The sequence below is a fragment of the Thalassophryne amazonica genome, chromosome 8, assembly GCF_902500255.1.
Source record: "Thalassophryne amazonica chromosome 8, fThaAma1.1, whole genome shotgun sequence".
Classification (NCBI taxonomy): Eukaryota; Metazoa; Chordata; class Actinopteri; order Batrachoidiformes; family Batrachoididae; genus Thalassophryne; species Thalassophryne amazonica.
In genome coordinates this window covers 39150630-39167504 of record NC_047110.1, presented here as the reverse complement: position 1 = coordinate 39167504, position 16875 = coordinate 39150630, and the positions used below count along the sequence as shown (strand labels likewise).

General features: G+C 40.7%; 1 protein-coding gene across 2 annotated transcripts in view; it reads right to left on the bottom strand.

The window, feature by feature from the left end:
• Nucleotides 1–16875, bottom strand: part of fbln1 (fibulin 1) — a 119390-nt gene that overhangs the window by 56723 nt on the left and 45792 nt on the right. The window contains exons 9-15 of one of the 2 annotated variants that reach the window (XM_034176029.1): nucleotides 15261–15404; nucleotides 12815–12940; nucleotides 12575–12700; nucleotides 6578–6697; nucleotides 4967–5098; nucleotides 2209–2332; nucleotides 825–1674 (exon numbers count right to left, since the gene is read on the bottom strand). In XM_034176029.1, the coding sequence (XP_034031920.1) occupies nucleotides 1296–1674; nucleotides 2209–2332; nucleotides 4967–5098; nucleotides 6578–6697; nucleotides 12575–12700; nucleotides 12815–12940; nucleotides 15261–15404 (1151 nt within the window). In that variant the 3' untranslated portion in view covers nucleotides 825–1295. Of the gene's footprint in view, nucleotides 1–824; nucleotides 1675–2208; nucleotides 2333–4966; nucleotides 5099–6577; nucleotides 6698–12574; nucleotides 12701–12814; nucleotides 12941–15260; nucleotides 15405–16875 lie in introns of those variants that run through there. The other variant, XM_034176028.1, reaches the window with a different exon arrangement.

Sequence of the window (16875 nt, the reverse complement as noted above, 5' to 3'; positions counted from 1 at the left end):
ATTCATGCTCCATTATCTGCTCAGTCTTCCAGCCTTTCTGCAGAATGCAAACTTTGAAGTAATTATGTGAACACTGTGGCGCAACATGGTGGCCTCCATGAGGGGACCTACTCCCATATTGATACGATGGACTCATTCGAAGCTTATGAAAACACATTGCTTTATTGTTACAGTAAAGTTACACACTAATGAACACATAGTTGTGAATGATATATTTCATTCATGCTAATAAACACCCTGAAATCCTACACACTGCAGCTTTAATGTTAAAGTTGTAAAATCAGATGACGCTTTATGTGTTTAAAATATTACTGATGCAAGTTAAAGGGACACAACTTTACAATTACTAATATACAAAACAGCAAATCATCATTTTCAGCCTGATGGCTTTTTTATTTTGAATTGTGAAAATGGTCTTCCATCATCAAAAAGTGGCAAAGGGGGTTGTGGTGGGATTTTGAGTGCTGATGATTTGCACTTGATCAATTACACAAAACTTTCAAAAACTTGTCAGTCTTTTCTGCAGCAAGTAAAACTACTACAAAAGATGTACTTTGACTATTTTTTTTTTTTTTTTTTTGGAATACAGCTTACCTCTTTTTTACATTTTAATCACAGAATGTGTCTGACATGAATCTATGCACATACTGAGTTTTACATGTGATATCATTTGGTAAGGTTACTGCATAAATACAAATATATATAAATAGTAGTAATAATAAAGTCTTCGTGCCACTGTCTGCACTTTGGCTTTGCAGTATTTCACTCGGTCCTGCCATGCCGCAGCATCATGATGTGGATTTGACTTGAACATGTGTTATTTCTATTTCAGTTTTAATAGAAAACCTTTCATCCAGCACATAAACCATAAAATACTGCAAAATGTCAGATTTTATCATGCAATGATCATCAAATTACAGTCAGTTGTAGGCAGACTTTGGTCATCACCCCTTTATGATTTACCCAGACACAGTGTGCCACCTAGCGGCCTTAAAAAAGCATTATCACCAAGATGATAGCACAGTAACTGCTGGATAATTTATCTTTAAAACGGATAACGCACAAATGATTACAGTGATTTGTAAAAATGAGAATTTCTCCTGATTTTTGTGTTGACATTTGCTTACACGCCTTTGAAACCTGCATTATTTTAACACATAAGCAGTCTATGTAGTACTGGACAGCAGTGAATAAAAACTATAGGCATTTTCTTATGATGAGCATGCATGAACAATGTGTTAAAAATGAACCAACATCTCAAAGCTTGCGGTATCTGTTTTTGCATGTCACTGTATTTATTCTAGCAGGGGACTGTAAGGTACTCTGGGCTCCTCCTGGGTAACAAACACTTTCACTTTAGCCACGTATGTGCTGTACATGCCGTGGCGACGCAGCCACATCTCCAAATACAGCTCAAAGTTCTGCGGTTGGCTGATGAGCTGTGCGACTGACAGCGTGCCACCGGTGGGCACTCGCTCCATCTGGAAGAAACCACCCTCGTTGCCGGACGTGATGGCAACTTGGATGTCGTCGCCAGGTGTGATGTGGGAGAGCCCCATGCGGAAGATGTTGGTGGAGACGGGGATGTTGGTGGGGAAGGTGAGGTAGTAGTGAGTTATTCTCAATGGCATGGACAGGCACTCAGACTCATTGCAAAGCAAGCGTTCACATCGACTGTGAAGACAGAAGGGTGGAGACAGAACAGCACAGGCACGGGGGGGGAGACACAGACTAGGTGTGAGTTTATTGTGCCGTGCATGGCATGCAGTGAAGGGAACTTCAAACACATTACAGGCAAATCACGGTGCCATCTGTGTGGTCATGCAACGTGTGTGCAGTCTCTGCTCTGTGTGTGTGTCCATATGCATTTTAATAGTCTGTTAATAACCAAACAAACATGCTGCAACCAAATCTCCTGTGAAGGGTCTGATCATACGGGACATGCAGAGACTTGCTCACATGACATATGAAATCTGTTTAAAAGGCCTGGAAATGTCTGCTGTTTCATTCGTCGGCTACATGTGCAGAACTTGGTTCTCTGTGTGCAAACGCGGTTTTCTGATGTGTTTATGGCTTTTATTTATTTCTCATTAATGTAATCGCAGAAGATCCACTGAAAAATTAGTTTGCTCCTCTCTAAGCTGAGACCACAGGCCTGTCTGTGAATGAATTACCATGTCACATTGCAGACATAGCAAGGATACTCACGTCTCTCCAGATTTGCGATAGTTTGGTGGGCAATCGAAGGAAAGGCATCGAAATCCTCCCTGCACATTAAAGCAGCTCTGGTTCACTGTGCATGTGTGTGTCGCAGTCACACATTCATCAACATCTGGCAGACAGAGAGAACATAAAATGTGACCAACACATTTGCATAATGAACAGACGTTGTACACAAAGTGATTCTTCCAACTAAATACTTTTTCAGATATCTAAGAAAAATGATCTGTGCCTGTCGCTTTCAATAGGAAAAAAAACACTGCTACCCACACCCCCACTTCCTACAGAGAGGAAACATCTCCAGCATTCTCCAGTAGACTGTGTGGAGGCGTGACACAGGGGAAGCCCAACTTAGTGGGCCTGCGACAAAGCAGGTATTCAGAAATAGATTTCTGTTACATACAATAGTGTTCAGAATAATACTTGTAGTAGTGCTATGTGACTAAAAAGATTAATCCAGGTTTTGAGTATATTTCTTATTGTTACATGGGAAACAAGGTACCAGTAGATTCAGTAGATTCTCACAAATCCAACAAGACCAAGCATTCATGATATGCACACTCTTAAGGCTATGAAATTGGGCTATTAGTAAAAAAAAGTAGAAAAGGGGGTGTTCACAATAACAGTAGCATCTGCTGTTGACGCTACAAACTCAAAACTATTATATTCAAACTGCTTTTTTTATCAATCCTGTGAACCACTAAACTAGTACTTAGTTGTATAACCACAGTTTTTCATGATTTCTTCACATCTGCGAGGCATTCATTTTGTTGGTTTGGAACCAAGATTTTTCTCGTTTACTAGTGTGCTTGGGGTCATTGTCTTGTTGAAACACCCATTTCAAGGGCATGTCCTCTTCAGCATAAGGCAACATGACCTCTTCAAGTATTTTGACATATCCAAACCCGCATACCAGATATATAGGCCCAATACCATAGTAGGAGAAACATGCCCATATCATGATGCTTGCACCACCATGCTTCACTGTCTTCACTGTGAACTGTGGCTTGAATTCAGAGTTTGGAGGTCATCTCACAAACTGTCTGTGGCCCTTGGACCCAAAAAGAACAATTTTACTCTCATCAGTCCACAAAATATTCCTCCATTTCTCTTTAGGCCAGCTGATGTGTTCTTTGGCAAATTGTAACCTCTTCTGCACGTCTTTTATTTAACAGAGGGACTTTGCGGGGGATTCTTGCAAATAAATTAGCTTCACACAGGCGTCTTCTAACTGTCACAGCACTTACAGGTAACTCCAGACTGTCTTTGATCATCCTGGAGCTGATCAATGGGTGAGCCTTTGCCATTCTGGTTATTCTTCTATCCATTTTGATGGTTGTTTTCCATTTTCTTCCACGTGTCTCTTGTTTTTTTGTCCATTTTGAAGCATTGGAGATCATTGAAGATGAACAACCTATAATTTGTTGCACCTGCGTATAAGTTTTCCCCTCTCCAATCAACTTTTTAATCAAACTACACTGTTCTTCTGAACAATGTCTTGAACGTCCCATTTTCCTCAGGCTTTCAAAGAGAAAAGCATGTTCAACAGGTGCTGGCTTCATCCTTAAAGAGGATTCACACCTGTTTGTTCCACAAAATTGACAAACGCACTGACTGAATGCCACACCACTATTATTGTGAACACCCCCTTTTCTACTTTTTTTTTATTAATAGCCCAATTTCATAGCCTTAAGAGTGTGCATATCATGAATGCTTTGTCTTGTTGGATTTGTGAGAATCTACTGAATATACTGGTACCTTGTTTCCTATGTAACAATAACAAATATACTCAAAACCTGGATTAATCTTTTTAGTCACATAGCACTACTATTATTCTGAACACTACTGTATGTCATAGAAGTCTTGAGCAAGTTATTTCAGGATTTAGGTTATTACGAGAGCATTTGTATATGCATAGTCACAGAATGGTGGCACCTGGAGGATGTCTGACATGAAACTTCCAATATATTTAACTGTTCAAAATAGACAAAAAAAAAATTTGCATGACATAGACCCTTGATAATTATGAGTGGCTCCTTAGGGGAGGATTTAAAAGAAACTCCCAAAAATGTGAATAATTTAGATTTCTTAAGATTTTGCTCTTTTAGCAATTCACAAACTATTTCACCCTTAAAACTTCATCCCAATGGGTTTTACCCATGCCATGCCATGATGAAAAATGAAGCCAACTCATAAGTGCCAAATTCTTGAATATTTCTTCAATGGCAACTTGAGGCTAGCTCAAAAAAGTCAATTCCCATTAGAGCCCCATGTTAAAATGTCCAAAATTAAAGCAGAAATAAGCATGTTCATAGTTCGGTACAAAAAAGGTGTGTCCTCGACAGCTTGTTTACCCATTCATAACAACTGTATGGAGACTCAGTTGATCACTTTAAAATAGTTTAAATCATAAGGTTATGAATAATTAAGGGTAAGGTCACTTGGAGTGACAGAATGCTGGGTACAGAGGCTGGTTGCAGTGGATGCAAGCTGCTATGGACATCATCATATTTGTTTTTCTGAGCATTTAATCACAAATATCTGATATAATGGCTTGCTTGGCATTTAATGGAACATGTAAGTCAATGCTCCAGTATGTCCACTGAGTTCAATTTTAGTATTATTTAATTTATTTAGCAAATATTAACATATGCATGGATGTATCTATGCATGTATGTATCTATTTATGAAACAGTAAAAAATTTTTGTCATGTCGTTGTTTAAAATGAACATGTCTTGAGTTTACCCTGACAACTGCGTCCGTTGGGGGCCAAATTGTAACCATTATCAGGACAGGAACAGTGGAAGCTGCCAGGGGTGTTGTGACACCGGTAAGAGCAAATATGACCTCCAGTGGGCAAAGCACACTCATCGATATCTGCAAAGTGACAAATAACAATTACCAGGAAGCTCAAATCAGCATACAACCCCAATTCCAATAAAGTTGGGACGTTGTGTGAAATGTAATAAAAACAGAATACAATGATTTGCAAATCCTCTTCAACCTATATTCAATTGTAGACACCACAAAGACAAGATATTTTATGTTCAAACTGATAAACTTTATTGTTTTTGTGCAAATATTTGCTCATTTTGAAATGGATGCCTGCAACACATTTCAAAAAAGCTGGGACAGTGGTATGTTTACCACTGTGTTACATCACCTTTCCTTCTAACAACACTCAGTAAGGATTTGGGAACTGAGGACACTAACTGTTGAAGCTTTGAAGGTGGAATTCTTTCCCATTCTTGCTTGATATACGACTTCAGGTGTTCAACAGTCCGGAGTCTCCGTTGTCGTATTTTGCGCTTCATAATGTGCCACACATTTTCAATGGGCAACAGGTCTGGACTGCAAGCAGGCCAGTCTAGTAGCCGCACTCTTTTACTACGAAGCCACGCTGTTGTAACACGTGCAGAATGTGGCTTGGCATTGTCTTGATGAAATAAGCAGGGACGTCCTTGAAAGACGTTGTTTGGATGGCAGCATGTGTTGCTCTAAAACCTGGATGTACCTTTCAGTATTGATGGTGTCATCACAGATGTGTAAGTTGTCCGTGCCATGGGCACTAACACACCCCCATACCATCACAGATGCTGGCTATTGAACTTTGCGCTGGTAACAATCTGGATGGTCTTTTTCCTCTTTTGTCCAGAGGACACAATGGCCATGATTTCCACAAATAATAAAAAATGTGGACTCATCAGACCACAGCACACTTTTACACTTTGCGTCTGTCCATTTCAAATGAGCTTGGGCCCAGAGAAGGCAGCGGCGTTTCTGGATGTTGTTGATGTATGGCTTTTGCTTTGCATGGTAGAGTTTTAACTTGCACTTGCAGATGTAGCAACAAACTGTGTTAACTGACAATGGTTTTCTAAAGTGTTCCTGAGCCCACGCGGTAAGATCCTTTACACAATGATGTCGTTTTTAATGCAGTGTTGCCTGAGGGATCAAAGGTCACGGGCATTCAATGTTGGTTTTCATCAACTTTCCCAGTCTTTTGTCGCCCCTGTCCCAGCTTTTTTTTTAAATGTGTTGCAGGCATCAATTTCAAAATGTGCAGATATTTGCACAAAAACATAAAGTCTATCAGTTTGAACATTAAATATCTTGTCTTTGTGGTGTATTCAACTGAATATAGGTTGAAGAGGATTTGCAAATCTATTCACTTTTTATTTACATTTCACATGTGCAAGCCTGTCAATAGCATTATATAGCATATTGCTCAAAGGCATAATAATAATGAATAATAATGAATTTACAATAACAAACATGGATCATTTAATCTTTGTAATGTACAGCTTTTTGAGAGTATTTCTTTGATAGTAGCTTTTGAAAAAAATGCCATTTTACCTTCACAAGTCATGCCATCAATGTCACTGAGCTGGTAACCGCGACGGCAGTAACACTGATAGGAGCCGTACACATTGGCACACTCTTGACTGCATGGGTTGCTGTCACACTCATTTTCATCTACACACAAAAAAAAATACAAGCTTACTGGACCTTATTAACTTTACTGTAGTAATTATTATATTTGTAGTATTATCAATGCAGACAAATTCAGTGCTTCCTCCTATATGTTGCAGCAGCAATAGTTGCATGCAGTGCTCCAGCTGTTTTCACATTACATCATTAATTGGTGAAGAGGCTAAAAGAAATGAAACTTCTCACTCTAAATCTCTGAGGAACAAGCCTTTGAGCCCTACTGCCCACCATCTGCAAAACAACACCTGGCACAGGAGGTGTCATTGCTAATACTTGCACAAGTGTAATTTCCATGCCTAGCATTCATGTGCTTTAAATACTTGTGATCATCTCCACGCCCAACGCAGCATTAGTGGATTGTTACTGCGAGGCAGAAGAAAGAGATTGTGTGACTGTGATGTGTGATTGTGCCACAAACCACCAAAAACCTGATCTAACATTTAAAGTTTTGCAGCTGGTTACAGCCTAGTATTCAGATTTGCCTTAGGTAGGCAGGCTCATGATACAGGCACACTCTGCTTCCACACACAGAGAAGCACAATGAAGCATTAAACAACAGCAAACAGCTTTCACACAAAACTTTAATTACTGTGTCATAATTTTAGGTGGAGCTGGCTAATGGATGGTGCAGGTGTGTGTGTGTGTGTGGTTTGGGGGGTGCTTTCTGCACTTGGTAGAACATGGATGAGATTAGCTGTAGGAGGTGCTGCAGGAGGCATAGTAATGCTTCACGTCAGGAAGCTGTGGTGGGTGACTGCTGCTCCGGCTCACATGGTTTGTCAGTTTGCACACTGAATCATTTCCTTGCCAGAGAACCTCTTGTTTCTTAAAAACATGTGAAATTTCAGTTTCTTGTCAAAAGGCACATGGCGGACTCAAGCCTAGGTTTTCTTGTGCAAGTACTAAACACCCTGCACTGACTTGCCTTTTACATATGAGATTCAAAAACACCACAATCTTAGTTTACTCACTTGTGTTTTAATGAGTCAAAGCGAAATCAAAAGGAACATTTTGTTTGAATCAGTTGGTGATATACTGATACCCCAATTGACACAGCTCATGATGTCTTCCTTTTGTTACTTACTCTGGAACAATGGAGAGTGTTCAAAATGCTCAAGGGCACTGTTTTAAGTTTTAACTTCAACAATTTGTCGAACCAAAGAAACATTTGAGCACTATCCTCAGCCACACATTCTATCTACAGTGTAATTCTGGTTTTAATTTTGTGTTCTGTTGCTTATTCCACGTAGAATTAACCCAATCTGGATATGTTTCTCCTTGCACCTGTGTCCAGAAAAACTACATATGAGTTTTAACCAAATGGTGCCTCCAGAAAGTATTCACAGCACTGCACTTTCCCACATTTTTTTTATGTTACAGCCTTATTCAAAAATGGATAAAATTATTTTTTTCCTAAAAATACACACAATACCCCATAATGACAGTACTGCATATTTATTGAAGAATAAAAAAATAAATAAATAAACCACATGTACATAAGTATTCACAGCCTTTGTCATGTAGCTCAGGTGCATCCTGTTTCCACTAATCATCCTTGAGATGTTTCACCAGCTTAACTGGAGACCACCTAGGGTAAATTCAGTTGATTGCCCATGATTTGGAAAGGCACACATCTGTCAACACCCACAGTTGACCGTCCATGTTAGAGCACAAACCAAGCATGAAATCAAAGGAATCGTCTAGACCTCCTAGACTTGATTGTCTCGAGGCACAAATCTGGGGAAAGGCACAGAAACATTTCTGCTGCTTTGAAGGTCCCAATGAGCACAGTTGCCTCCATCATCCGTAAATGGAAGAAGCTGGGATCCAGCAGGACTCGTCCTAAAGCTGGCCACCCTGAGCGATTGGGGAAGAAGGGCCTTAGTCAGTGATATGACCAAGAACCTAATGGTCACTCTGTGAGAGCTCCAGCATTCCTCTATGGAGAGAGGAGAACCTTCCAGAAGGACAACCATCTCTGCAACAATCCACCAATTAGGCCTGTATGGTAGAGTGGCCACACAGAAGCCACTCATTACTAAAAGGCACATGGCAGCGCGCCTGGAGTTTGACAAAGGGCACCTGAAGGACTCTCAGACCATGAGAAAAAAAAGTAGATTCTCACAAATCCAACAAGACCAAGCATTCATGAAATGCACACTCTTAAGGCTATGAAATTGGGCTATTAGTAAAAAAAAAAAGTAGAAAAGGGGGTGTTCACAATAATAGTAGCATCTGCTGTTGACGCTACAAACTCAAAACTATTATGTTCAAACTGCTTTTTTCGCAATCCTGTGAATCACTAAACTAGTATTTAGTTGTATAACCACAGTTTTTCATGATTTCTTCACATCTGCAAGGCATGGAGTCAACCAACTTATGGCACCTTTCAGCTGTTATTCCACTCCAAGATTCTTTAACAACATTCCACAATTCATTCACATTTCTTGGTTTTGCTTCAGAAACAGCTTTTTTGATGTCACCCCACAAGTTCTCAATTGGATTTACGTTCAGGGATTGGGCAGGCCACTCCAAAACATTAATTTTGTTGGTTTGGAACCAAGATTTTGCTCATTTACTAGTGTGCCTGGGGTCATTGTCTTGTTGAAACACCCATTTCAAGGGCATGTCCTCTTCAGCATAAGGCAACATGACCTCTTCAAGTATTTTGACATATCCAAACTGATCCATGATACCTGGTATGCGATATATAGGCCCAACACCATAGTAGGAGAAACATGCCCATATCATGATGCTTGCACCACCATGCTTCACTGTCTTCACTGTGAACTGTGGCTTGAATTCAGAGTTTGGGGGTCGTCTCACAAACTGTCTGTGGCCCTTGGACCCAAAAAGAACAATTTTACTCTCATCAGTCCACAAAATATTCCTCCATTTCTCTTTAGGCCAGTTGATATGTTCTTTGGCAAATTGTAAGCTCTTCTGCACATGTCTTTTATTTAACAGAGGGACTTTGTGGGGGATTCTTGCAAATAAATTAGCTTCACACAGGCGTCTTCTAACTGTCACAGCAGTTACAGGTAACTCCAGACTGTCTTTGATCATCCCGGAGCTGATCAATGGGTGAGCCTTTGCCATTCTGGTTATTCTTCTATCCATTTTGATGGTTGTTTTCCGTTTTCTTCCACGCGTCTCTGGTTTTTTTTGTCCATTTAAAGCATTGGAGATCATTGCAGATGAACATCCTATAAATTTTTGAACCTGCGTATAGGTTTTCCCCTCTCCAATCAACGTTTTAATCAAACTACGCTGTTCTTCTGAACAATGTCTTGAACGTCCCATTTTCCTCAGGCTTTCAAAGAGAAAAGCATGTTCAACAGGTGCTGGCTTCATCCAAAATAGGGGACACCTGATTCACACCTGTTTGTTCCACAAAATTGACGAACTCACTGACTGAATGCCACACTACTATTATTGTGAACACCCCCTTTTCTACTTTTTTTTTTTACTAATAGCCCATTTTCATAGCCTTAAGAGTGTGCATATCATGAATGCTTGGTCTTGTTGGATTTGTGAGAATCTACTGAATCTACTGGTACCTTGTTTCCCATGTAACAATATACTCAAAACCTGGATTAATGTTTTTAGTCACATAGCACTACTATCATTCTGAACACTACTGTATATCTGACCTGACTTGAAGAGGTGTTCCAACCAAGCAGGGAAATGATAAAATAGAGATGAGTCCAATTTCCTGTGGTGTTAGTTCTCATTCGCTGTTGATAAGAAGGATGTTTTATATTAAGTTTCCAAATTGACAGCTTTCTGAAAGGAGTGTGTCTGGCATGCCGAGATGCACAGACATAAATTATTCAGGCAGACCTTTATATGCGGATGTGGGGTGATGTAATTACCAGAAATCCTCATTATTTTGCTGCTTTCAAATGTGCCATACACTGAATGCATGCATCCTCTTTTTTAGCAGCTTCTACTTTCTGTAAAACAATCAGGTTGCATTAACCGCTGTGTAAAAGGAATTTTCCACTGTTTATGTCTTTGGTTCATCTACACTGTAACTGCTGCCAAAGGTGCATCAACAAAGTATTGAGCAAAGGGTGTGAATACTTACGTACATGTGATTTCTTAGTTTTTTATGTTTAATAAATTTGCAAAAATTTCAAAAACCTTTTTTAGGTTGTCATTATGGAGTGTTGTGAGTAGAATTTTGAGGGAAAAAAATAAATTGACTCCATTTTGACATAAGGCCATAACATAAAATGTGGAAAAAGTGAAGTGCTGTGAATGCTTTCCGGATGCATTGTGGCTCTTTATCATTTGACAATTTACCCCTCCTCTACTCATGATCAATAACCTCTTAACTGATGTTCGTGACTGCCGTTACCTCCACTAACCATCCAAAGAATGGCAGTAAATCTCTGAGATATTACAACAGTAAAAAAAAAAAAAAGTTGTGTTTTTGATTAATCTGGTGCATCAAAACTCCCCAGATGCTACAGGGTTTATACTCATTATGGACCTGATTTACTAAACCACATTTGTCATTATGAATATGCAATTTGGGGTTTGTACACATGAGTGCAAAACTTAAGGGAGAGAACAAGCAAATAGGTGAGGTTTGCACACGTGATATGATTTATGGCCCCTTCACACATAGTGCAAAGTTTGGACGGCGTTTGGATGAAAACGGCGAAACAGTGTGAAACAGTTCGAAATTAGCAAACGAAACATCGTGCACGAAACATCGGGTTGACAGGCAGGCGTGCACGAACCCAGTGCAAGAGTTCATGCACGCGGTGGTGTCTTTCGAACAGGAACAACACCAGGTGCAGCACATCGCGCCGCTTACATGGAATAAATAAAAAAAATAAAAACCACCCCTTTGACTCCGGTCTGCTTGAGGTTTCTTCCTCAAATCATCAGAGGGAGTTTTTCCTTACCACTGTTGCCTGTGTGCTTGTGTGAAGTATCTTGAGGCAACTTTGTTGTGATTTGGCGCAATACAAATTAAATAAATTGAAACTGAAATTGAATTGAATCCCCTACTTGATCTCTTACTCAAGGGTCACGACGCAGACAAAGGGTTGGATTTGGACAGTTGAAGGAACATGGCGCACACACACCTGCAGCATTTTGTTGTGAACCAGCAGCCCAGTCTCACGTTTTTTTTTTTTCGTGCTCCCGTGATGAAATGAGTCAAATTTTCGTGACTGGGTTTTTTTTAAACTCACTATTCCTAACCCTACTCCTACCCCCAACACTAACCTTAACCATAACCTAATCTTTCCCCCCACCCTAACCATAACCACCCCGACCCCCCCGTTTCACTTTTAATTTTGTGCAGCCATCACGGAATGAATTAGAATGAATATGTGCTGCTGTGACGAAAATGAGGCGCTTTTCGTCACACTATCATGAACCAATAGATTAATGGATATTTCATGCTGCTTAATCACGACTTGCCGTGAGACCAGTTTGGAACCAGTGGCAGGGTGGTCATAACCCCATCTGACTGGACCTTAACAGAAAAATTCCTCTTTCAAGATAAAGGTTAATCACATTAGCTATTTTTTTGGGGGGGGAGGGGTTAGTCTGGAATGCTTAGCATTTTTTAATCATAAAGTATTTAAAATTTGAAATTTTTCATGATTTTTTTAGAATGTTTGTTCAGGATTATTTTTTTAACCATGCCTAAACATTTAAACACTACTCTGTGTGTGTGTGTGTGTGTGTGTGTGTGTGTGTGTGTGTGTGTGTGTGTGTGTGTGTGTGTGTGTGTGTGTGTGTGTGTGTGTGTGTGTGTGTGTGTGTGTGTGTGTGTGTGTGTGTGTATATATATATATATATATTCCAAGTTTAATTGCTTTTGGATTTATGCCTTACCGTCACAGTTCCTTCCATCTGCAGCTAGTTTGAAGCCTGTCGTACAGCTACATTTGTAGGATCCAAGTGTGTTCTCACATTTATGGGCACACAGGCGGCCAGGATAGTGTCGGCATTCATTAATATCTAAAAGACATGGTCAAAATATACCGCATTCAGATGATGATGAACTATCCATGTTTCTATCTAGCAGATCAGTATTACAAGTCGATTTATTATCAACACATGAGAATGTGCTACCTTCACAAGTCCGACTGATGCTGTTGAAGATGTACCCGGCTTCACACTCACAGCGGTAGGAGCCCACCATGTTGATACAAGTATGGCCTGAACAGACTTTATCAGGTTCTTGACACTCATCAATGTCTGTCAACAGAGAGCATTATGGTACGTACACTCAACAAAAATACACTCAACAAAAATATAAACGCAACACTTTTGGTTTTGCTCCCATTTTGTATGAGATGAACTCAAAGATCTAAATCTTTTTCCACATACACAATATCACCATTTCTCTCAAATATTGTTCACAAACCAGTCTAAATCTGTGATAGTGAGCACTTCTCCTTTGCTGAGATAATCCATCCCACCTCACAGGTGTGCCATATCAAGATGCTGATTAGACACCATGATTAGTGCACAGGTGTGCCTTAGACTGCCCACAATAAAAGGCCACTCTGAAAGGTGCAGTTTTATCACACAGCACAATGCCACAGATGTCGCAAGATTTGAGGGAGCGTGCAATTGGCATGCTGACAGCAGGAATGTCAACCAGAGCTGTTGCTCGTGTATTGAATGTTCATGTCTCTACCATAAGCCGTCTCCAAAGTCGTTTCAGAGAATTTGGCAGTACATCCAACCAGCCTCACAACCGCAGACCACATGTAACCACACCAGCCCAGGACCTCCACATCCAGCATGTTCACCTCCAAGATCGTCTGAGACCAGCCACCCGGACAGCTGCTGAAACAATCGGTTTGCATAACCAAAGAATTTCTGCACAAACTGTCAGAAACCGTCTCAGGGAAGCTCATCTGCATGCTCGTCGTCCTCATTGGGGTCTCGACCTGACTCCAGTTCGTCGTCGTAACCGACTTGAGTGGGCAAATGCTCACATTCGCTGGCATTTGGCACGTTGGAGAGGTGTTCTCTTCACGGATGATGCGAAGGAGATGTGTTGTACTGCATGAGGCAAATGGTGGTCACACCAGATACTGACTGGTATCCCCCCCAATAAAACAAAACTGCACCTTTCAGAGTGGCCTTTTATTGTGGGCAGTCTAAGGCACACCTGTGCACTAATCATGGTGTCTAATCAGCATGTTGATATGGCACACCTGTGAGGTGGGATGGATTATCTCAGCAAAGGAGAAGTGCTCACTATCACAGATTTCGACTGGTTTGTGAACAATATTTGAGGGAAATGGTGATATTGTGTATGTGGAAAAAGTTTTAGATCTTTGAGTTCATCTCATACAAAATTGGAGCAAAACCAAAAGTGTTGCGTTTATATTTTTGTTGAGTATATAAACGCAACACTTTTGGTTTTGCTCCCATTTTGTATGAGATGAACTCAAAGATCTAAAACTTTTTCCACATACACAATATCACCATTTCTCTCAAATATTGTTCACAAACCAGTCTAAATCTGTGATAGTGAGCACTTCTCCTTTGCTGAGATAATCCATCCCACCTCACAGGTGTGCCATATCAACATGCTGATTAGACACCATGATTAGTGCACAGGTGTGCCTTAGACTGCCCACAATAAAAGGCCACTCTGAAAGGTGCAGTTTTATCACACAGCACAATGCCACAGATGTCGCAAGATTTGAGGGAGCGTGCAGTTGGCATGCTGACAGCAGGAATGTCAACCAGAGCTGTTGCTCGTGTATTGAATGTTCATGTCTCTACCATAAGCTGTCTCCAAAGTCGTTTCAGAGAATTTGGCAGTACATCCAACCAGCCTCACAACCGCAGACCACGTGTAACCACACCAGCCAAGGACCTCCACATCCAGCATGTTCACCTCAAAGATCGTCTGAGACCAGCCACTCGGACAGCTGCTGAAACAATCGGTTTGCATAACCAAAGAATTCCTGCACAAACTGTCAGAAACGTCTCAGGGAAGCTCATCTGCATGCTCGTCGTCCTCATCAGGGTCTCGACCTGACTCCAGTTCGTCGTCGTAACCGACTTGAGTGGGCAAATGCTCACATTCGCTGGCGTTTGGCACGTTGGAGAGGTGTTCTCTTCACAGATGATGCGAAGGAGATGTGTTGCACTGCATGAGGCAAATGGTGGTCACACCAGATACTGACTGGTATCCCCCCCAATAAAACAAAACTGCACCTTTCAGAGTGGCCTTTTATTGTGGGCAGTCTAAGGCACACCTGTGCACTAATCATGGTGTCTAATCAGCATCTTGGTATGGCACACCTGTGAGGTGGGATGGATTATCTCAGCAAAGGAGAAGTGCTCACTATCACAGATTTCGACTGGTTTGTGAACAATATTTGAGGGAAATGGTGATATTGTGTATGTGGAAAAAGTTTTAGATCTTTGAGTTCATCTCATACAAAATGGGAGCAAAACCAAAAGTGTTGCATTTCTATTTTTGTTGAGTATATATTGTGGAGGACTGAAGGATAGTATTTATCTGAGATCAGGGAGCGTCATGTCATACCAACACAGCGTGTGCCATCATCATTGAGGTGGTACCCTCGACCACAGTTTATAGAGTTCCTCCGGCAGAAGTAGGACCCTACGGTGTTGATACAAATCTGTCCTCTGTGGCAGGGGCTTGTCTGGGTAATGCATTCATTTATATCTGGAACACAGATGATGGGATAAACCATAAAAGAGGTCATGCTGAGAATGAGAGGTCTTAACATGTCTTCCCAGTTTGTAACTGAACTGAAAGTCTCCCTAAAGTTTCCTACATGAAGGCTCATAAATTACCATATTTCTTGGAATATATTTCTTTTCACGGAAATATATCCAGGGAAAAAAGGTTGTTGAATACCCATAAAAGGTGTGCTTCCATGGAATGAAGCAAACCACCTCTTTTCTTAAAGTCACAAGAGGGCTGCATGATAGAGACATACTGCTGTTCCTGAAGTCAGTGGCTCAACTGAGATGTTGGTGCAAACTTTAGGTTTATGGTGATAAATACAGCAGACTCATAAAGCAACTCTCAAGCAGCCACAAAATACAGTGTGATAACTTCTACCCTATAGAATGGTAACGCAGTTGGACAGAATTAGGCCATAAATATGTACACCAGGGTTCAATTCTCAGTCATGTTGCCAGTCTGTCACTGGAGCAGATATGTACAGTTTTGTTATATAGAAAGATATCTTTCCAAAAGTGTGTCTTATCACATAACGACGACAAGTCACGAATGCTACGAAGTATACATTCTTGGCCGCTGATCATGAATGTGATGATTCGGGGCAGAGGCATCAGGTGTCCTCAGGAACTGCTGCAACCTGTTACCACGCGTTACGATTAATGGCACGTGTTGCTGGAGAATTATCAGGAACCATTATGCACGGTCAAGAATAATGTTCCGCGTTAAATAACAACATGAAAATTATATGAGCGTACACAGTAAATGGAACTGCAAAATATAAGTAAACAATGGAATCGTTCAACTTGAGCATCATGTCTTTGTGCAGGGTAAGACCAGAGGGCTTCATTTACATCAGGACATCCTCCAAGCCAACAGGAGAAAAAAAATCCTGTGGCGTGCCAAAGTCAGCCAAGCAATATTCCGCACCTGTGTCACCGCAGGACAATTCCATGGCCTCAAGGAGATTTGTCTTGGTATAGAGTTTTCGGTCATGTACCCTCCAGCACCATCAACAATAAAACTCTTCTAGTGGATTGGGAATGACAGAGTATGATGGAAAGCATACATTTATGAATGGCTGGTTGATGTTAAACCACATGTGTATCAGGGCACCACGATGAAAAATGATATTGGCCTACACTACGATTCAGATATAATGATCTGCCCGTTCATGATCCTTTGGCTCCAGCTCTAACAAAACATCCAGAAGACCACACACAAATGTTATGCTAGGTGACTACAGAAATTGTTACACTGCCACCTAGTTGGCCAAGGACTTTGACAATGGTCAGTTGGCCAGTTGTGTTGTGGTCAGTCCTTCTCTTCTTTGTCAGAAGAAAACCAGATTCATCTGGGGAATAAAAAATGTATTCATGGGGTCTTTCCAAGGAATCCAATTAAAGCACTCCTTGTTTGTAAAAATAGATAAGGTTTTGTAAATTCTGCA